Consider the following 21,374-nt stretch of genomic DNA (forward strand, 5'->3'; position numbering starts at 1 on the left):
TGGATACGTAGGTTGATTTCCGCTTGTACGTCTGCGCCGCCGGCGATGTAGGGGTAGCTATTGAATCACTCTCAGACATAGCTTTTTTAGATCGTTGACCTCGCGAGCGAGGTTTGTGCGGAGAGGGAGACTGCCCAGCCATTGTCACCGAAGAATTGATGTCAAAAAATGTACATTTAGCATTGCTTAAAATAAAACACAGCACCGAACATTGATTTTGGTTCAGTTGGTGTGTTAAGTTGGTGGGGCATGCGATGAGCTGCCACAAATTTTAGCCTTGCGCTTGATGACAACGCTCCAACGCTTCCACTTTTGCATTTCCATCCCAACCCAATTTTCACCCGCAACGATCTAGAGAATTTTTAAGCGCCATGTATTTCTAGATTCTGTTGATCCTTGAATTGATCCTTTCAGATAATTTACCGCAGATATTACTTCTAGAAAGGCTCTATCAACTGTAAGCTCAGTACTACACCAATACACAAAAGTCCCTACACAGAAATAATATTCTTCACACCACGATTTATATTCCATACTGGCAAATGCAACTCGGGATTTTCTTTCCCGACTGCTGAAAATGAGTACACAAATTTCTGACGACCATGCTCAGTATTCTGGCTAGAAGATGTTTGTGATGGGAAAGTGTTCACAGCTTTCCAGTGAAAGAACCGTTCAAAGGAGATGCAACAATCGTGCTAAAAATGGATTGATTATTTATACTAGTCATGGAACAAGGTACAGAAGCTACATCAAGAGCATTCTTTTAGTCCGCTTCCTCTTCACAGAGTCCAGTATTGAAGTATCGTCTGTTACCGTCCCGAGCCCTTCAAATGCTTGCAGATCGTTTACGCGATCGAAGCGATACAGTAAAGCTGTAAAGGATCGTGGTTCCTCTGGTTTATGGTATGGTATGTGGATTCTGTACAGTATCATGATTGCGCAAAGGAATTCTCCCTGATCGAAAGCTGCGTTGGATGTGCGGCAATTCGGATCTTTGCACGATTCTTAAATCCTTATATTCTTCCTGTTGTCTAGGTTACAGTATGTAGTCTGTGGTAGCGAAAATCTCTCTAGGCCTATCATATTGTCGATCTGTCAGGAGAAGCTCTCAGCAACTAAGTCCAATGACAGGACGAACCGACGCACAATAAGATATCTGCTGACGATCATATCCATCAGTTAGCGCTTGACGATACTCCTTCCTCTCAACTTCACCGCTGGCCGGCATGGGAAGAGGGAGGTTTGTTATGGTCTTTTATAACAGGACAGTAATATAACTACAAGGAGGTAAAATCCAAACACGATAAATGAGCTCGTTCTCTTGCGATTTTTACTCCACTTAAACTGCCGAAGTGCTGAAACACTTAATATCCTACACTATCAACATGTTGTTTGGTGATCGAATCCGAAAACCACTTGCGCCCAAGGGACTGCCAAACCTGGCTGTGCCAATATCCAAACTCCATGCCCTATTTTCCCCCGGAACACCATCCAATATCCCCGCCCAGAAACATTACCACATTTAACCCTTCAATGAAGTGCAATTTTCGTGACGTTTCGAAAACGATTCGGGGATGTCAAGCATAAAGATCCGCGAGCAGGTCATTCATCGTCTTTTTTCTGTATCTTCAATGGTATTTATACCTATATCATCTAATGTGCAATCCAAGGATAGAATGATTGCTGGTCTTTGACACAGCAAGGCACCTTGAGATCTTCTGTGATCCTAGAATTCCAGTTAGCGACCAATTTTCAACGTTCCCATCCATCCAAACAAACCATTAAAGTGCTTTTCCGTCTCTACTTCCGTTTCCAGCGACTTGCTACTTTTAGGCTCAACAGTGAGGAGCAATGGCTCACTGGCCATGTTTTTTGTGCATGCTTGACGGCAGCAAGCTCCGACGAAAGCTAATATCAGGACCAGTAAACCCATGCCGAGATTTACCTGGACATTCGGTTCAAGGTTTGTCTCTAGTGCTTTTAACATGGTGGCTAGACACATATTGTTTAGTAGCGGCTGGAGAACGATGTCGATATGTATATTCAGAGAGTATTGATGGTATTGGACGATTCAAAATTATATGTGATGCATAGATCTTCGGTTGCTTAGGATGGATGAAATGTAAAGGATGAGAGCAAGAGTAGGATTTTAAAGTTGGATTTGTTGGTGAGCCTGGTGCGACTTCCTCAGTGTTTTTGACGTATATATATTTTGGAAGCGCTTCCCAAGGCTTTCTTGTATAGTGCCACAGATAGCCTGGATCCTTCCCAAATCCCGGAGCGCGGGGCAATTTGAAGATGTGGAGGCTTCTCGCAAAGAAATGCAGCGCGGCGTTACCAAAAAGCTTCAAACCGGATTCCGACATAGAAAATTGTATGATACGCCGGTATTATGAACAACTCGAAAGGGGCGAAGTATCAACATGTTCTAGGCATGAAATTATACTATATTAACACGAAGTACTATAAATAGTTCAATGAAGAATTACAAATCTTTTTGTTAACGGCAATTACTCCCATACCCCTCAAAATGAGTTTAATTACTTTTATGCCTTTCAATTGAACCTATTTTACTCTTATATTCCTTGTCATAAATTTTATCTTCAAATAATAAGATTCTAGCCTTATCAACTAGAATCTTGAGGTTGATCCACAGACAACGGATCCCACGCTCCACTATGGATTCTACCTTTCCATCATAAATTCGGATCATTATAAATCCCCGAATAATATTCTAATTATTTAGGAATAGATAGATTCAATTATATAATCCAAGGGGCATGGAAGTAAAATAGGGTCATTTTGGAGGGTATCAGAGTATCTAATTTATTTCATTTTAAGGGGCATAAAACTAATTCACCGTATTCTTAAACAAACTGACAAATAATTCAATTAATTAGAAGTATTAACCTTATACTTTATTCCCGAACCAAATCGGAATCTAAAAGGTTAATAGAGAAAGAAACCCCTTAACAATCCCCACCTCTCAGATTCCCCTTTTTTGAAAACCATCTATTCCGTACTTCCCGGCTTTATCGGCTTTTCCACGCATTGTATTGTCCTATCATCCGAAAACCTTAATTCCACGTATCGTCGTATATCTTTGCCGCCATTCTAGCCCGAACACATGAATTAAGCCATTTTTGATTTCCCCTTAATATTTGATCGAGCGACTGATTCACCGGTTCGAATAAGTATGTATACCTTTCGAGACCTCGGCCGTCATGTGCATGTCTTTGGCTCTAGCATTTGGAATTCGGCGGTATATTATAATATCGATTTCATGAGCAAGCAAATCACTTCGAGGTTCAAAGTAACCACACAGAGCTTCCTGGTGGCGTTTGCACTCTTTGAAATACAGGACAAGCACTCCCCTCTCCATTACCAAGGATATACATTTCTCTCATTAATTCTTTGTACGAAGACTCAGCTCATACCAGTATAAACCCGAGAGCTTCAAGCCGGACATGAACACGCGCTTGGCCATGCTCTGAAGGGACTGCCTTGGCGTCTGATCTTAACCATATGATATCATACATGAAGCCATGCCTGTTGGTACAGCCATAATTAGATCAAATCTGCATTGCACTTCCACGGGAAGTAAAATCAAGCTAGGATTTCTTCTCTTCCATTGGCCTCTTATTTTTCGAGTATAATAGAGCGCCTCTCTCGCTCCTATTGATCGTTCTTCATCAGTCACTAATAATTAAAAAAAGTCACATTCATCACATTTTCATGGCATATTGACAAGTAATTTTTCATAATTCAAATCATTTAACATTCTTGAGTAGGAACCAGGTTTACCAATTCAACGAAATTCTGAGCAATTCTCCGGTGGGTCAATCAAGCGTCGCCGAAATACTTCAGACAAATGAAAAAGGGGCAAATTCCTTACCTTCGTCTTCTTCAGATCTTCCTCTTGATTGATCCCCAAATTGTCTTACCGATTGCCTTGATCTTCTCTCTTTTTCTTTGGTTTCTCTTCTGAGGATTAGATTCTGGTGCAAGATCGGCTGTACTGCTGCGCATCATTTCATCGACAGCCTGTTGATGTTCTTTGTGTCTTGCCGATTCCAAGTTCATTCCTTGGTCTGGATCAAGGTGTGCGTCAAAAGATCGTCCAATGGCCATACCACGTTGCCGACCTGGCTGAGACATGCGCATTGGTGGACTTTCAGCGCCTTCTCTCTGAGATAACATGGTATATCTCCAGCTTTCTGTAGGGAAAGTGAGGGTTTGGGACAATGCGCTTGTGGTCTCTTCTTCGAAGTCCTCTCCGTATACTTTCTTGAACCTCTCATGTTCGCAACGGGGGCACTCACTGCGTGATACGGCTAACAAGAAGCCAAGCTTGTCCATTCCGAGAACGGGAAGTCTTCCTTCGTCTTCCGTACGGAATCTTCGATGTCCACAACGGTACTCCGTTACAGCACCACGACTATTATCAAGATTGTCAGGAGGATCGAGCAAAGGACTTGGTGGTGGGGAAATGATGACTTGGTCATGGTCAAAATCATTGTGCTGACACTCGCCGCATTCGCTTCTGTGTTTGATCCATGTTGTGTCGGGTCCGGCAATGCATTGCCCTTCCTTTGTAGTACCATCGGTATCTTTTCTTTTCCTCCTGACAATATTGGACCAATACTGATGTCCGCAAGTGAAAGTTGTGATGATACCCACAACGAAAATCATGGCTGCGGTTGTTTCGTTTAGTTTTGGGAAGAAATATTACTCTTCGGTCAAAAAGTCTGATACAAAAGATTGTGTATTTAGTTTTGATGTCCTAAATTTTTTGTGATCTAAGCTTGAGTACTGTTTCGCTGAGGAGGAACGAAGTTCCATCAAGAAAGCTATGGAACCTTATATAGGATTGGAGTTAATTGTTCTGAATCTGTTCTGGCACCGTGTATGTTGCAGTTGTTGTTTCCATCGGCTGTTTGCCGTTCTTTCTGTAGCTGTCAAGGTGACAGATCATGCAGAACAGCAGTGTTGTCTCATACTGAACATATCCATGAATCTGAGACATGGATCATGGAACAATGAACAGGTCTCAGCTACCATTTGTCTGTTCACCCCGATAGCTTCTTGTGATAGTTCTACTGGTTTGTTGAGGTAGAAATATACGTCAGTCAAATCTGATGTTGATCACGTTTTATTATCTCCTAGTGCTCTTTTTGGCCTGTCATTACCATTTCACATACAATATCAGCATCTCAATGTCTAGCATACATATTCATGATTGTGATGAGTGCTGGATCCTCCCTCGTAACACTAAATTAAGGATATACCTTATAGTACTCTGTTGAACCCAATACTCATTTCCAAACCATGTTTTAACCACGTTTTTCCATGTTTTTAAGATACATCACATGACCTTCAAGACAAGCGACTCCTGAGAAGTGAAAGGATTTGGGATGTAAGCATACTTCAATGGCAATGATTTGCTGTTTGTGTGGGAAATATTTTATTTTGAAAGCTAGCATGCAGCATTACTCAGCATACTATTTCACTCCTTATGAGGGCTATCATCTTTCACAATCTTTGTGCACATTAGTTTTGGAGAGAAAAAAAAAGGGAGCGTGTCAATCGCATGGGTAGAAAATATTGATTCAGGGTTTGGGTTTCTGTTCAATTTAGGGTTATTCTCGAGATACTATTCAGTTGATACGAAATGAAAATACAGAACATTCAACAGCGCGCAACATTTCTTTTCATCATCTTCAAATCAGTTCTTCGACTTCTTTTCGATCGCAAGCACAATGCTCCCTACTTTGCTTGGTTGACCGGCAACTTCAAACGAGAACATTGGCAACGGGAGGAAACATTCAGTTTCCGGGGGGCTTTGTGGCTCACTTGGCCCCAACACAGGTGTAATTGGAACCACTTCACGGTGGTACAACCCTTCGTCCACATCATCCCGATGCTTGCGTGTGAAATCATAAGCGCCGTTCTTGAAAAGTTCAGCAAACTTATTAGCGAACGGATCTACACAAATATCGTCAAGTTCTTCGCTCTCCGTATCAGTGATAATAGGGTGACGTCTGAGCGGATCTGGATCCACCTCTTCGCGTTCCTTCTCATCTATATATTGAACTGACTTTTCGAACTTGACTGATTTACCTCGCGTGTAAAGGGGCGGAAGTGAGGGGCTACCTTTCCGACAACTTGAGCACAAAGCTGCGGAATCCGCTTGCACAAATCTGGGCGAGCTTCCGCAACTCAAATTTCGGATAATGCCCTTAAATCCTGGTACTCGTTCAGTGCCGATTCGGGTCGAGGTAGTTTCTACGTGTCCGCAAGCGAACGTGGTGGAAAGGGTTGGTGACATGCTTACTTACAGAAGGCTTCCTGTTACTCTGTGCGGTTAAAACCGTATAGTGTGTTTTTGCAAGTCAACCACCGTTGATTTTTTAAAAAGCAGTCGCTAGATTCATTTGGGATTTTTAGCTCACTTATGTTTAGTACAGAACCTTGTTCCGATATTGTTTTGAGAATCTGCATCACGGGCCAATATAGCCGATTCTAGCTAGTAAATATTCTAGAATGGGCTATCTTTGTGGTAAATTGTCTTGAAAGATAAGCTATCCGAAACAAGGATGCGACATTCAAGTGGTGGTTGGTTGCACGTAGTCACGTGATTATTCTCGATGTGTCTAGGGGATTCGGGTGACATCTAATTGGACCCTCGATTGGCTCGATTTGATCTTAAATTGTGTAAGTTTACAGCTTTTGAGAAGATTTATGCTAATCAGCGGTTTTCTAGATGTTGTTATGCTTTACGAGTAGTAACTGCGAAAGATAATCCTGTCGCTATTGTGCCGATGAATATTTCGTAGTGAAAATGCTCTTATGTGTCATGATGTGCATCAATATACTTACTATCAATTAATATTCCAACATTGGGGATATGTTGGCTGGATGATAATACATAAAGTGACTCACCATGTGATTCTTACACACCAGACAGATACTATCTCGATCATCTATACCTGCACTTTTTAGATGTAGAAATTTCTAAGGTCTTCGACCTCAAATAGTTAGTGCTGACCATTGACTAATAGCAAGCTAGCTTTGATACCCTGCTTCTAGAACTTTTTCTCTTTGAAGTTATGAAAATATTGTGGCGTATATTACTTTATCTACACTGATTTTATTGGCTCGCGTAACCTCGTCGTTGCAAGACAACTATTTGGGTAAAAATGCTTAAATGAGGGGGTAATTTGTACATCTTCATATCGCTGTGTAAAAATTTTAGTCGATGGTTCATATATTATTGCCCGTAGGTGATTTTATCAGGACGGTAGTGATTCTCAGCGCAAGTAAAAGGCAGGTAAGACGGAAACACAAGGGTTTGTTACCACGATATATTTTGCTCCCATAGTTTCGATGACACATTTTGGAGTTCTAATTCCCAGCCTAGGGCTTAATTGATAGCTTTAAGCTATATTTTTAATCTTACATAAGTCATAATTCACATTAGTTAAATTCTTATTGCACATGAGCATATGGTTTCACATTAATCTGATTTGTTTTGGTCAATTTAAATTTATTGATATAGTAAAAACGCCTTCCTTAATTCGAATAACAGTCATGCTCTTTCGGTTTCGTTACCGTTCATGAAAAATTGCCTGTCTATGAAGAACATTGCCTTGAAGGTCTGTCCTGATCAGATCATCTGCTCAGAGTATGAGTTCAGATTCTCGTGACGACAGACTTACTCCTTTTCTTGTTCGTCACTTATAATCGTCGACTCGTCAGCTCCCAATGCTCCTTTGTCGTGCTCCCGCTCTTTTTCAGTTAGCGATATCCAGCGATTGATACCCTCATGGAGATATCCGTCTGTGAAGGCATGCTCTCCTTCCTTGAAAGGATCCTCTCCGTCTGCGAATGGATCTTCTCCACTACTGGACTCGGCGGACTTTGGATGCTCTTGGGCAAGGGGAGCACCCACGGGTCGTCGAGGAATACGAGTTGGTGGTCTTTCTACGACGCCGTGATCTAATCCTTCTCTCTCCTCTACGTCCTCTTCGTGAGCCGCTTCTTCCTCGCTAGAAGACCTCTCTTGCTGGCTTTCTGCTTTTGGCTCGTCGGAGGAGTCGGAAGGGGTGTTCTCCTCCCTAATAACGGCAGGTTCCATCGGGTTGTTTACACGACGAAATACTTGGTCGCCAATTAGCAATCCGATAGGATATTTTCGGCATTCTAGGCATGCTCCATCAACTCGGATGTCCTTCGGCTCCCTGACCTTGTTACTCAAAACCCTTTTGAGACTAAGAGCTCTCTTGAGCCTCTTGAGGGGAGAAGGGCTTTCGAGTTCTCTGTGTCCGCAGTCGTAGAGAATAAAGTTCTGCACCATGTTGATTTCTTTGAGTAATAAGCTTGTTGTTCGGTTGATTGATTTGCTAATAGTAAAATTTTCTGAAAGATGGTGTGTCTTCGAAATGTTGTTACTAAGCTGATTGATGATGAGAAAAAGAAGAATATAAGTAAAAGAGGATGCCTCCAACCTTATATAGATCTTGCGAGGAGCTGTTCTGATACTGTTCGGTATCTATTTGAGTATACAGTTGAGATTCTAACGGCTAGGCTTTTTGACGACTAGAGGGGCATTTGAGTACACAAAATGCGCTTGTTTATATGAGGGTCACTTGGTCCAAAGAGCCACTAGGAATGTCCACCCATAATAGAGCATCTGTTCTCTCGCTGTATAGAATGTGTTTACTAACTATTCAGTCTCTACACTCTCGAAGCTGAGACCCAAGGCGCCGGCACCGTTTGACTGTCCCTGCAGCTCCAGACTTACTTTTACCAATTGGCATGATCTAGAACGGAGCCAATTGAAGCCTGCAACTTTGACAAAGTATATTCAAGAATTTGATTATTATACAAAAATTTTCTTACATGATACTCCCGGATAGTATTTTTCAGCTAAATTCACATTTGCACGTTTTCGGTTGATTCAGGGGGTTAGTCACGTGACTTTCTACCACATTCATTTTCATCCCCTTTAGAGAGCATTCTCCGAGTGGCATGCTGAGAACTGCCAGATCTACGTTTCATTTCTTATTTTTATGGTTGAATTAAACATAATGTGTCTAGTGGTGGTAATGAAATAATACTGTAAAAATTGTGCAGCACTGTCTTTTTTAAAATATATTCTTCGTTAGCTATAGCATCTAGCTTTGACTGGTTTCTTTCATATTAAACCCAGAAAAGGTATTTATTGTCTGTCTATATGTATTATTGAATTTCTTTCGAGCCACATTTGCATCAGTTCCTTGTTAGGTTTGGTTTAAGTTGCTTCATTTTAATTTTTGTGGGGTGGGAAAAGGTTGTTCTACAGGTAAAACAGATTTCAATCTGTCAGTTTTAAAAAAAACTCCCTTTACATTTTTTTGTAAATTTATTATGAGCCCATGCTTGTCGTAAATCGTGTGTTCTTGGGTATCATTTAAAAGAAACTCCGGAATTCATAGCCATACAAAACGTGCGAGATAAGAGAATCGTGACATTCTTGATGCAATTTCTGTCTTGCGTCTCGTCATTTTCCATCTTCAACACCCTCGGTAGGTTCTCGCTTCTTGTCCTGAGATTCTTTGAGTGCTGGGTCGACTGGTGGCTCTTTCTCCTCGAAGATATCGGGAAAGCGATTGAAAGAAACATAACCTTCGTCACGCTCCTTCATCGCCCTGTAGGTTTGCTCATTGGTCCACCTTCGGATTCTAGCATGCGAGCTACTTTCTCTGGAGGTGGAGGTGGCATCGGTGATAAGCCTGTCATGGGGACGGCCCTAGCACGTCCACGAGGGTTGATCTCCTCTCGGCGTGACTTTGCATCCCAACCGGCAGTCAATGCCTCCACAACCGGGAAGGGAGGGGGGCCTTCTGCAAGATTAAATGGCTGTGGTGGAATCTTTGGTTGAGAATCAAACGCAGATGAAGAACCAAGATTCGGCGTTGATGACATGCGTGCGGAAGCTTGAGGGCTAAAGGTTTGGCTCCGAGTAGACTGGGGGATGTCCACCATCGATCTTTGTTTGCTAAATACACGCTCCTTTGCCAGACAAACTGGGCAAAGATCCATGCAAGGCCTTCTGATGGTGGTGCCTCCACTAAGCTTTCTCTTGATTTTTCTTAAAAGCGAAGGTGCGAATTCGTAGGGCGTGGTCTTGGCCCGCTCTATGGTCATATTGGTGTCAGAAAGTTCGTGTGTACATTTGTACACAACGATCAACTTTGGTTGATTCATGACCTTCTTTAGTTGTTGAATTGGTGAAGTTCAAATAGTTTGGGTTCCTCAATCCGACTGTGTGTGTTGGATGGAGTTGTATTTGAATTCGTGAGTGTGATGAAAGAAAGAATACTTTTGAGAAGGGGATTCTTGACATTATATAGTTTTGAGGTATTCCTATCTGGACTTGTTCTCTTACTGTTAATTATCTACTAAGGAGGGTACTTGAGACATGCTTGGTCAACTTAGATGTCAGACAAAATGCATAGATGATTTGGCTGGTCATCGGCGGTGACAACCTCACCGTGTTTAGAGAGTTTAGAAATTCTTAAGCCATTGCTGTTCCATTTTTATTCTTGATATTCTGACGCTGTTTTCAACCATTTCTTGTGAGTCTAGATGTACACATTCAGTCTATAATTGGATTACCAGCCATCTCACCGCTATCATCACCAACATTGGAGTTACTCAGATTCATACAAAGACTTAATTTACCATTGTTTCATATCTGTTTCTCTATTATTCTACAGTCTCTGCCTAGAGTTCTGAATATGGCTTTTCTTGTTCAATGGTGATACAGTTTGTGGCAGTTTCATTGCTCTACCCTTCCACAACCAAGGGTTTGACTTGCTCACTTCCATCTAATCGAAGTAGATGATGACATCGTAGCATTTCTAACATGCCACAATCATGGACTAAATTAAAATTGTGTTATTAACATCACACAGCAAATTGAGGAGGGGTTAAATACAAATACCGGTGAAGAAAGGGACGATTCTTAAACCGACGAGCTAGACTCCTCACTTTACCTCTATTATAGACAGTGCGTATTAGCCAAATTGACTATTTTCATGAGATATATAAGAAACTACTCCATCACCACAGACGTAGCTCCAAAAAGGTCGACTTTGTAGAGATTAGCATGGAATGTATGTTGGGACAAATCACATGATTGCGACCACGTGATAGCTTGTAACTGACTCTGGGAGATAAAGAACGGGCTTTTCGGGTTGGAGAAGAGCCAAAAATCTCTAGTGGGAGACAGGTATTATTATTTTTCATTTAGTGATGAAAGGTGTAGGCAAGAACGTCCTGCGGCTATATGTAAATTTGGCGGATAACCTCGTAAACGAGACCACTAGATCGTCATATCTATGAATCTATTCAGAAAACGCCAATGCATAATCCAGCTCCTAAGAATATGTGTAAGTATAATGGATCTACAAAGTATTTGGTATCTAGCTCGTCAAGTTGACCTCATATATACATACGGGGCACCTACCTGTACGTTAGTTACCATAGATAGTCAAAATAACGGAAGAGAACTTAAAGGGCTCAGGTCACTGATAGATTACATCACATTATTATCACTTCAGGCCATGACATGTGCACACCATGAGTAAATTTTGTAAAGTTTTAAAAAATTATAATTATTTTTTTGGTTTGTTGGTACAAGTCATATCGCTTAGTAAAAATCGTTACCTTCCTTAGCAGAAGTCGTCAGTCGTGATTCAGTATAAAATCCATAACGCGGAGGATAAAAGAAATGGTGTGTTTACTTACTTCTTCGCAATTTCCTGCGCTCGACTCCTCACCCTATCTGCCTTGTCGGCTTTCTCGGCCTTCCTCCCTTCCATCCTCGTCCTCAAACTCCCTTGCTGAGGTTCCGGAGATTCTGGAACTGACTCCGGGGCGGGTTATCGTGCTTCTTGGGCTTGAGCAAAAAGCTGGCTCATGTCTATAGGGGGTGCTTGCTCTAATCCCTGTTCAAGCACAAACTCGTTGTACTCCCGGGCTGCATTCATGACTCTCCACTCCTTCCTGACTAATCTTTCGCGAAGCTCCCGTGCATGCCGATCCCTTGGCGTCTCATTAGCAAGACTCCGCGCACGCCTCCACTCCATGTAGTCAGCGTCCATTTCCTCCATGTTGGTGCCCCTGTACGGGTTCCTTGGAGGAAGTGGATCGACAAACTGAGGTTCGGCCTCACTTCCAGTGTCGGTTACTGGGCTTTTCCTTACTGCCACAGTACTGCTCCGTCTAACAGCGACCGCGTGCTCGTGGAGGGGGCTAATTTGACGCCGCGGTGAAGCGGGTATTCTAGTTAGTCCTACAGCTATATCTCGCTCTGCTTATTCGTCCTCCAGTCTCTGACAGAACGGACACAAATCTGCAGAGGGTGTGCGAATGATCTCCGTGAATGTGAGAGCTCGCTTCACTCTCTTTAGAACCGAGGGCTTTTTGGGAGCTTGGTATCTCGGATCAGGTAGCTCGTGAGTGCATTGGTAGAGGATCATTCTTACTGGTTGGGAAGGCATGGCTGCTGTAGGTGTTTTGTTAGTTTTCGTCTTTAAGATCGGTGATTCAGATTCAGATTTTAATGGAATGTAAAATATGGGTTTGAATGGATGATTTAGATGAAGCTGAGGAAAAAATATCCTGTCCGACGTGTCCTCTACCTTTTATAGTTCCTCGAGAGGGATTGTTCTGGGATTCAATGACATTGTTCAGGAAGTCCTCGTCCGCGCTAGTATTGGGACTAATCGTTTTACTCTAATGGTATAGCTAGATGCACCGACCTGGTTTCAGACCAGACCAAATTCCTCCAGAGTTCGTCCGGAGATTCGCGTCCTAGTGTTGCTGTATTGTCGACGCCGAGTTGGAAGTGAAATCAGCTTGATCTTTACCGTCGTGTTTTACACGGCTGCAAGGGCGTGAACGGGCCTGTGAACAACTTGAGTCAAACAGAACTGGGGGCTGGTATCGACCAAGGAAGCAAAATGGCCTCAGTCCGTGAGCGAGAAGAGATATTTCCAAGGGTGAAGAAATAATCTTTGTGTGTAGACAAAATATGATGGGCCATATACAAATGTAGGCTCAAAGGAAGAAATCTAGTGTTTCAAACAAGAACATTTCATCGAAAGTCGCAGAAGAAAATCGTGTAGAATGTGCTTCTATTCTAGTACAGAGTGGAAATCAAAGGCCAATGATGATCTGCTAAGGTCCTTTCTTGGTGTAGAAGCATGTTCAAGCATGTTCAGACATGATTCTGTTTCCTTTATGTTATGTCACATACTAGTGAACCTGGGAATTTTTGAGATGCGTTCCGGTTGGTGGCTGAGAGGGTGTTACGCAGCTGAGACTGTACAAAACACATGTTGTATTTTGGAACATTTTTGAAAGCATAGTTGGAATAATGTCTTACATTCCGTTCTTTGTCGAATTGACCTATCAGAAACAAAAAGGCTAGTCCCGAACAAAGACATTCATAGGTAAGCTCTTTCGTCGTTCGCCCCAACAAAGTCATTCATTGGTAAATTCTTTCATTGCTCCGCAAAGACATTCAACAATGGATTCGTTCTTTATCGAGACCGGTCAAGTACCAAACAACAGTCAGAACCATCTACTTAATTCGGACAATAGCCATTGTAGCTCTGTCAAGAAGCTACTCTCGAACATCTTACTTTCATTTCTGTCTATATATATATACCTTTTCTATTCAAAATCAACAAACAAAACACCAACGCTCCACTTTCAGTATGTCTCCAAGGCTATCTTACAAAGCATTCGAGGTGCAGGTCGTTTATCGAGAGTGTGACCACGTTTTGAGAGAAAATCAGGTAATCCCAATTGAAGTGCCCGCCACCGAAATACCCAAGGAACAGAAACGCAATTCTAGTTCCTCTTCTCGATCATCTCGTCGCAGCAGCTGGAAATCTCTCCTCTGCAGCGGCGGGGAACAAGCTGAGAGTGAATCTGATAGTGATGCAGATCTCGATTTTCAATGCGCAGGACCTAAGTTGGTTAACAACGTCGAAGGATTGTGCCCAAAATGCACAGACCGGCAAAGTCTTTTGATCTCCCAGCAACAAGCACGAGACACAGAGATTATCCGCGCTTATGTCGCCCAAGAACAAGACGAGGAGCGTGGACGACAACGTCGAGCGTACCGACATGTGGAAGATACACACACTAACTTCAGATGTGAAAAGTGCATTAGGGAGAACCGCAATTCCGCCGACAGATTAGGAAACGGAGGATTCTGCTGTGAGTTTGGACGATCTGTCTGGAATAAAAAGTGTGAAGCTGAGCGATTCTCAAACACCACCGCGGAATTGAAGCGCATGACAATAGGCACAGTAGAAGCACGACGCGCCGCCAGACAAGCAGCAGCTTCCTATGGATGGAAATCTCATGCCGATGAGTTCAACACAATTGAACGAGAAGTCGTTTCACAGTTCTTGGGAATCACGGGAAGCGAGCCTGGATCCTTGCCCGGTCCAGCAGTTCCAAGATACGAGGATGCCCACATTGATATTGAGCGATGGAATTCCCAAATACAAACCAGCCGTGGTACTGCACCAGCACCAAACAAGCCACTTCCCCTGCTCCCATTGAAGAGAAAGCCTCGAGCTGAGCAGGTGAGACCACAGCCGTCCACTGGACGACACGAATTTCGCAACGAAGTCCCTCCGCTCAGAACCAGAGATTCGGATGTCTCAGCAATGACAAGCCCACTGGACTTGGATGATGTGTCGTCAGTGTCATCCATGAGCACTCTTTGGACATCCAACTCACAGAGACCAAAGACGAGAGAGGGAGAACACAATGTGAGAAGACAGATGTCCGACCTTGAATACCAACTTGACAGCGCGTTGGAGAGCTGGCAACAGCTACAACCAGAACAGAGAGGCAGAAGAAGCAGGAGATGATTCCTTGTTAGTTTCCTTAGTAAGTCCAGTTATTGAGTTTCACTTGTTCCGTACTTTGCAGGCGTTATGGAGAAGAAAATATAACCTGGCAAAAGCCTACCAAAAAAATTGAAAATACATGTAAGATTCGAAACGGGAGATAGTTTTTTTAAATGGTGATGTATAAATGTGAAGCAGAGAAACAGGTGAGGAGGCATCGGCGTGTATCATTTTGGGAATTTGTAAAATTAACTCCATGGACCTAGAAACACGACCTCGAGACAAAGCGCACACCGTTGGCATTGAATGGCATTCCCAAGATTTGGTCACATTTTTTCCTTGCCTTACTGCCCAAATCATGGCCAAGTCAAGCAGTTTGTTTTTGTGCTCTTATTGGGTCATGATGTACCTAGGCATGTAGAGTAGATCCTTATTCCATTGATTATGCAAATGAAACTTGATGGAACTTATTCGAGGGACTGAAAATGGTATTCTCTGCATATCAAAAACTCGCTGGCACAAGAAAGTAGGAAACGCCTCGCACCTCAAATTAACTCCACCAAGTTGGAATATTCTTCCGGATGAACTTCGCTTCCTTCGAAACCTATTCTGAACTTGAATGCCAATGTAAGGTCAGTTCCGTTGACCTTCAAAATAAACTGCCACCCCCACTATTGCAATCATTTCCCCGTCTTCCTCTCCACCCCCGCCTCATGCTCCGTCTGTGTTGCCTTGTTTTGTGCCACATTTGCGGTACTATGTCATACTTCAATTGTCTTTATCCTTCTTGATGGCGCCATTGGACTGTTCGGATTTGAATTTTGTAATCTCTTTTTCCACAGCAACGTCAATCCGTTTCTGTAATTCTGGCCTGTACCCGAAGATAAATAACAACTCCATGAATACGAAAAATGGAGCCAGGACTAGTGCCTGTACAAGGTTGTCAAGCAATGCAGGAGCACGCTTCTCAAAAGTGCCGTGTCCGATAAATTGCATAATCCATGAGACAAAGAACACAGCACCAGCGATTTGATTTGCCAAAGTAGTGTTTGAGGAGGTAGCAAGGAGGTGGTTCGAGAATGCGGTCCATCCGATGATAAATGGGAGAAGGATGCTGCCTGCGACAGGTTCGAGGAGGATATAAAACCCGCTATAGAGGATTGATCCAATCGTGCTGAAGTTTAAAGGTAAATTCGGAATAGTAAGCCATGATGGTAGAGGTATTAATGTAGGACTGTTGGAGCACTATCGGTACATTGTCAGCATGCCTTTCGTCACCAGTAAAGGATCGCGGAGAGTTCGGAGCCATACGAGGAAAAGACTGGTAGCCAAAATTAAGGGCACACATGTCATATGAATGAGGATATTTGTAGGATTGTGATGGTAGGCCCCGTACTAGATCCAACATTAGCACTTGTCCTGTGAGGTCCCAATACAAGCTAGACAGCTCGACATACAAAGGTGAGCTGTTTCTCAAGGTTCAGAGACATTCTTGGAATGAATGATTTGACTCCAAACGTTTATCTGCTTGTGCGACCCTTATCAATAAAGAGGTAGATATAATTTAGGACTTAAGTCGATGATTCAAGGTTGAGGCGCAATCGTCCCCTCATTCACTCATTGAGAATGAAGTTCTTGGTACAAGATGAAGGGGACGGAAAAAGAGGATAGTATAGGATAGAGAACGTGAAAAAAATCAAGGCAATAAATACATCAATTCAACCAGATTTGCCTATTCAAGCAGGTTACTCTTTGGAGACGAGGGGTTGATATAGAAGCATGTGTTGGATTGTCAACCTCGGAATATCATGGACCAAATTTTGCCTATTGAGTGGCATGTCATGTTTTCGTAATTGTAATTAGTCATCAAGCATCAATACGAGTAGCTCGTCGTGCTCGTACTGATATTAGTAAGCAGTGACACCCTGCGAGTACTTCATTATACGCAGTGATAAGCGTTTCTTTCATCCTTAGCGTCGCGAAAAAAGGCTTGAAGCTCTTGGGATCGCGTAACCCTCAAACCTCGCCGTTATTGCTTCCTCCTTGTCTTGAACAATTATTATAGATTCTTCAATAGTAACAATTCCATACCACAGCATCGACAAACCTTTGCGCATTCTCTGTAACGTCTTCCAGGGACCTGCCAAAGTGTCACGTCTTTGCAATTTCATTCATTTTCAAACAATGTATGTTGAAAGAAAGCTATTTCCGGCCGTCAAAAGGTTGTTACTCGAAAAAAAGGAGACTAATTGATCGCAGAATAGTAACACTGACTCGGCACACTTTAATATCGTACTGTGACGTGAAGACGGACGTTGCGATCCGAACGAGCTACGATAGCTATATGGGGCTGGGTGGATAACTAGGCATCAAGAGCAGGTTCAACGGTGAAAGTTAAGGAGGAAAGCTTCTGAGAGATCAGCACTCTCTTGATAGACAAATATTTCAATCCCGCCCTCTTACACAGGCATATCGATAACTTTACCTTATCCACTCTACCGTACTATACGTTTCTACGAAGAAGCAAGATAGCTGCGGCGCGATCCCAAAGATACACATAACGTATCAGGGGAACATTGATTCTACAATTCTACCACTATATCCAATACGCTATATCTTTCGCTGCACAAAAATAACATGTTTTTCCTCTACAATCTTGAGCGTCAGGTCACCCTGCACCCATCATACTTTGGTCGCAATATGCATGAGCTGGTGACTGGGAAGCTTTTAAAAGATGTAGAAGGAACGTGTACGGGGCTCTACTACATTATCACAATTATGGATACCTTCAATATTTCCGAAGGAAGAATCCTTCCAGGGAGTGGACTGGCCGAGTTCACTGTTGGATATCGTGCTGTAGTTTGGAGACCCTTCAAGGGCGAGACCGTAAGAACTCTGACTATGTGATTGAATTTCTGTGCATTTCTCAATAATTGATGTAGGTCGATGCTATTGTAACTTCGGTCAATGCCGTGGGCTTTTTTGCAGATGCTGGTCCTTTGCCACTCTTTGTATCTGCTCATGTAAGTCTCCTCTATTATCCATCATTGTCGGCACACACATGATACTAATGCCATGCAGCTTATTCCTCGTGATATTAAATTCGATGCAAATGCAACACCACCCCAATTCACAAACAATGAGGACTCTGTCATTGAACCAGGCACTCATGTCCGAGTGAAAATCATAGGTACAAGGCCTGAAGTTGGAGCCATGTTTGCTATTGGAAGTATCAAAGAGGATTATCTAGGGTAAGTTTCCTAATTCATTATGGTTAACCAAAAATTAACTTTTTTATGTAGCTGTTTGCAAGCATCATGATTCTCTGTCTCTTGTGCATCAAGCCTATAACTAAACATGAAAAACATCATCTTTCCGGAGAGTATCTATCATGGCTCTCTGATTCTTCCTATGGAAGACTTGAGTGAGGACCCAAGCCTTCTCTGAAATGCTATGATTGTCATTTTGTGGAAATGACTAGCCTCGGTGTTTGCTCAATACTTTGAGCTGTGGAGGATCCAGGAAAGCCCACCGGTTTCACTATGCTAGAAATTTGGACACTTACTGTCACAAAGAATAGATGAATGGATATCTATCTCACAAGTATTTCTGCTCCTTTTATCTTTGATCTGTAATCTATTCCATAAACCTTTAAGTATGCCAGCTCTCATGGTTCAATGGTTCAACAAAAGTTCAAGTGGTTACTCAAGTCAAATAACGTTGCCACAGTTAACATTTCATTCTAGGACAGCAAAGCTAGAAGTTCATGCATCGTTATCATAGGTGGGTTTGCGGGTTCTTGTCAGTAGTTCAGCTTAGCTTCGAGCTATATATTTTGGTTATAAATAGTAATATGTAGCTAGAGCAGGCTTGCCCTATTCATCTATGGACCAAGTACTTAGTCCTCCTGTATTCCAAATAACTAGTATAGTAGAACCCACTCAAGTAGAAAAAAGAATATCCTCTTCCCTTCTTTTCATTCCACGTCTAAATATATATTCTACACCCAGTTAATCTCACGAGTTATAACCCACCATCTATAACGGAACCCATTCAACGGTATACAACAAACGATTCTTATATCTGCCAAAAACCTACTCTGCACCATAAGACGTACTATATCACAGCCAAATTTCGTTTTTAAATTCATCTATCACAATATAATCGAGATTTCAGAGCGTCGCCACCTCACTGCTACAACCTGTACAATCTTTTGCTTCATTTTATACTACCTCATGGGTCTCCGGTTATTCGACATGGGAATCATCACCAGTCGTACCAGCTCAACAAGCCCTACAACACCTACAATTGCCGTGGGATCCAATACTAGTTGCAGCAATTCAACAATCTCTAGAACACTTCCAATCGCCATAGTATCCAAAATCAATCGCGGCAATCCAACAAGCTCTCAAACACCTATAATCGCCATGGGATCCAACACCAATAGCAGCAGCTTAACGAGACCCAGAACACCTCCAATCGCTGTAGGATCTAACACCAATAACAACAATTTAACGAGACCCAGAACACCTCCAATCGCCATGGGATCTAACGGCAACCCCAGTCTCCCGGTGGCCAGACCAGTGAGCCCAGACCGAACTATCGATGAAGAGGATCTCGAGTATTATCGCTTACCACCCAGCTACTGTAGTTTTCAACAGAATTCTATTGTATGCCACCACCGCAGTGCCATTTATACTACAGGAATCATTACAGAGTTGGTTGGTCGTGGGGATGCAAAATCTAAGCACGTACCACGTAACACTGTGCTTAAAAAACCACCACCGCAACCCGAAACATACACAAATCATCTCGCCATCCTGCGCAACCCAAAACATCAGGAGCGGAAATCACAACCTGACAAGTACCTTTCGCCGCCACTCTCTAATATCTCACCATATTACGTCAAGCGATTCGTGGAAACCGAAGCTCGAGAGGATTTGAAACAGGGGATCCACCCTGGACGTCCAGCATTCACCTTGTCAAAAGTCCAGGCCCGCGAGTTAGAAGAAGAAAGGGATGAAATGGCAGAATATGAGACACTTAAAGCAAGCAGGTTAGAGGAAGAACTTGACAGGCTTGCTGAAGAAACTCGTATGCTAGAGGTAAAAAATCGCAAGCTAGAGGAGGTGATTAGAAGAAGAGGAGCGACGAACAGGTGGAGGACGACGAAGGAAGCCCACGGGTGAATAAATTATGTAAAAGAATGGAAAATGGAAATAGTAGATAGAATCGAGGGAGCGAGGGAGGAAACAACGCAGGATACGCACCTTCTTAATCAACACCAAGGCTGTATTCACCAATCACACCATCCCCTTCTGTTTTTCTCCTTCACAATTTGTACGGAAAATCCATTGATTTGGGATATTGTGGAGTTTTTCTTGTTTGTTTGTAAATACATCGGTGGCATGAGCGGCCACTAGACTAGCATGTACAAATTGTAGACACCAATTTCAAAAATATTCAACAAAAAAAATAAGTTATTCCCATCTCGAACCTTGATCAGATCTTCTCCAAGCCTTTTCAAATGAACTGGAAAGGTTGAATGTTCACTTTGTAAATTTTGGTGTCTTCTCTGATTTAAGTTTATAATTATGCTTAGATGTGATCTGCTTGCAGAAAAAGCCTGCTCGGTGGTTCTTTCATCAAACTCTGTGCCCTAGAATTAAAAGTATGTGTTTCTCTCCTTGTAAGATCTTATTGGAGTTCTGAAAGTATAAATTTTGGGAACCGTTCCTTCTAGATCTATCTTGGATTTTATCTGTCACGGGAAAATTGCACAACTTGGGGATTCTGAAAACGACTTGGCTCATTCCTAAATGTACTAGGTTGCGAAATGAGCTACTTGATATCGAAATAGGAAAATTTGAGGGCATTCCCAAATGAACTAAATTTATGTAAAAATAATAAGATATTACATTCAATTGACTCCTCCAATCCTCATTTTCAATCTCATCGTCGCCTCCAGCCCCTATTTCAACACCCCTTTTAACCCCTTTCTCAATCTCATCGTTGCCTCCATCCTTATCATCGTCCTCTATTTCTATTTTCAATCTTGAATTCTTATACGCTTTGAATTCTTACAGGCTTTGAATCTACATAAATAGGCTTTAATTCTCTATAAATCTTGATCTATTTATTTGCTGAATAATATGATAGAGTACGAAAGATATTTTTGAATAAGCCAAGTTCATTTGTGAATCGCCTCATTTTTACCTGAACCGAGTATATGGAGCTCATTAGCGAATGAGCTAAACAGGGCATTGACCAATACACAAGTTAGCCCATTTCGGAATCAACATAATTCATTTCAGAGGGATAATATTGCGCCATGTCTCGTAACATATTAGAAGTGGTTATTATTATTTGTATTTTGGCATATCTGGTGTACTATCAAATGGCAAGTAGAATAAAAATTGCCTTTTTGATCTTGTAATTTTTTTTCCATCTCGC

At 42.3% G+C, this 21,374-nt stretch overlaps 11 protein-coding genes across 11 annotated transcripts; 3 read left to right on the top strand and 8 right to left on the bottom strand.

Annotated features, from left to right (window-relative positions):
* Nucleotides 1-1,653: 1,653 nt before the first annotated feature.
* SS1G_07761 (predicted protein) lies at nucleotides 1,654-1,987 on the bottom strand (the record flags this gene model as incomplete). The annotated part of the gene is made up of 2 exons (XM_001591086.1): nucleotides 1,654-1,718; nucleotides 1,780-1,987. The coding sequence occupies 2 exons, from the start codon at nucleotides 1,985-1,987 to the stop codon at nucleotides 1,654-1,656; spliced, it is 273 nt and encodes a 90-aa protein (XP_001591136.1).
* A 1,919-nt stretch (nucleotides 1,988-3,906) lies between these two features.
* On the bottom strand, nucleotides 3,907-4,692 carry SS1G_07762 (predicted protein; the record flags this gene model as incomplete). Its single annotated transcript, XM_001591087.1, has 1 exon — nucleotides 3,907-4,692. The coding sequence occupies one exon, from the start codon at nucleotides 4,690-4,692 to the stop codon at nucleotides 3,907-3,909; it is 786 nt and encodes a 261-aa protein (XP_001591137.1).
* A 1,033-nt stretch (nucleotides 4,693-5,725) lies between these two features.
* SS1G_07763 (predicted protein) lies at nucleotides 5,726-6,328 on the bottom strand (the record flags this gene model as incomplete). Its single annotated transcript, XM_001591088.1, has 1 exon — nucleotides 5,726-6,328. The coding sequence occupies one exon, from the start codon at nucleotides 6,326-6,328 to the stop codon at nucleotides 5,726-5,728; it is 603 nt and encodes a 200-aa protein (XP_001591138.1).
* Nucleotides 6,329-7,714: 1,386 nt separating this feature from the next.
* On the bottom strand, nucleotides 7,715-8,356 carry SS1G_07764 (predicted protein; the record flags this gene model as incomplete). The annotated part of the gene is made up of 1 exon (XM_001591089.1): nucleotides 7,715-8,356. One exon carries the CDS (start codon nucleotides 8,354-8,356, stop codon nucleotides 7,715-7,717), a length of 642 nt encoding a protein of 213 aa, XP_001591139.1.
* Nucleotides 8,357-9,681: 1,325 nt separating this feature from the next.
* On the bottom strand, nucleotides 9,682-10,188 carry SS1G_07765 (predicted protein; the record flags this gene model as incomplete). Its single annotated transcript, XM_001591090.1, has 1 exon — nucleotides 9,682-10,188. The coding sequence occupies one exon, from the start codon at nucleotides 10,186-10,188 to the stop codon at nucleotides 9,682-9,684; it is 507 nt and encodes a 168-aa protein (XP_001591140.1).
* Nucleotides 10,189-12,362: 2,174 nt separating this feature from the next.
* SS1G_07766 (predicted protein) lies at nucleotides 12,363-12,548 on the bottom strand (the record flags this gene model as incomplete). Its single annotated transcript, XM_001591091.1, has 1 exon — nucleotides 12,363-12,548. One exon carries the CDS (start codon nucleotides 12,546-12,548, stop codon nucleotides 12,363-12,365), a length of 186 nt encoding a protein of 61 aa, XP_001591141.1.
* Nucleotides 12,549-13,769: 1,221 nt separating this feature from the next.
* On the top strand, nucleotides 13,770-14,942 carry SS1G_07767 (predicted protein; the record flags this gene model as incomplete). Its single annotated transcript, XM_001591092.1, has 1 exon — nucleotides 13,770-14,942. One exon carries the CDS (start codon nucleotides 13,770-13,772, stop codon nucleotides 14,940-14,942), a length of 1,173 nt encoding a protein of 390 aa, XP_001591142.1.
* Nucleotides 14,943-15,689: 747 nt separating this feature from the next.
* On the bottom strand, nucleotides 15,690-16,411 carry SS1G_07768 (hypothetical protein; the record flags this gene model as incomplete). The annotated part of the gene is made up of 3 exons (XM_001591093.1): nucleotides 15,690-16,166; nucleotides 16,233-16,316; nucleotides 16,379-16,411. The coding sequence occupies 3 exons, from the start codon at nucleotides 16,409-16,411 to the stop codon at nucleotides 15,690-15,692; spliced, it is 594 nt and encodes a 197-aa protein (XP_001591143.1).
* A 480-nt stretch (nucleotides 16,412-16,891) lies between these two features.
* Nucleotides 16,892-17,092, bottom strand: SS1G_07769 (predicted protein; the record flags this gene model as incomplete). Its single annotated transcript, XM_001591094.1, has 1 exon — nucleotides 16,892-17,092. One exon carries the CDS (start codon nucleotides 17,090-17,092, stop codon nucleotides 16,892-16,894), a length of 201 nt encoding a protein of 66 aa, XP_001591144.1.
* Nucleotides 17,093-17,558: 466 nt separating this feature from the next.
* On the top strand, nucleotides 17,559-18,505 carry SS1G_07770 (hypothetical protein; the record flags this gene model as incomplete). Its single annotated transcript, XM_001591095.1, has 4 exons — nucleotides 17,559-17,807; nucleotides 17,864-17,944; nucleotides 18,003-18,172; nucleotides 18,502-18,505. 4 exons carry the CDS (start codon nucleotides 17,559-17,561, stop codon nucleotides 18,503-18,505), a joined length of 504 nt encoding a protein of 167 aa, XP_001591145.1.
* A 957-nt stretch (nucleotides 18,506-19,462) lies between these two features.
* SS1G_07771 (predicted protein) lies at nucleotides 19,463-20,110 on the top strand (the record flags this gene model as incomplete). Its single annotated transcript, XM_001591096.1, has 1 exon — nucleotides 19,463-20,110. The coding sequence occupies one exon, from the start codon at nucleotides 19,463-19,465 to the stop codon at nucleotides 20,108-20,110; it is 648 nt and encodes a 215-aa protein (XP_001591146.1).
* Between the last annotated feature and the right edge of the window lie 1,264 nt (nucleotides 20,111-21,374).

Source organism: Sclerotinia sclerotiorum, genomic scaffold (assembly GCF_000146945.2).
Source record: "Sclerotinia sclerotiorum 1980 UF-70 scaffold_10 genomic scaffold, whole genome shotgun sequence".
Taxonomy (NCBI): domain Eukaryota; kingdom Fungi; phylum Ascomycota; class Leotiomycetes; order Helotiales; family Sclerotiniaceae; genus Sclerotinia; species Sclerotinia sclerotiorum.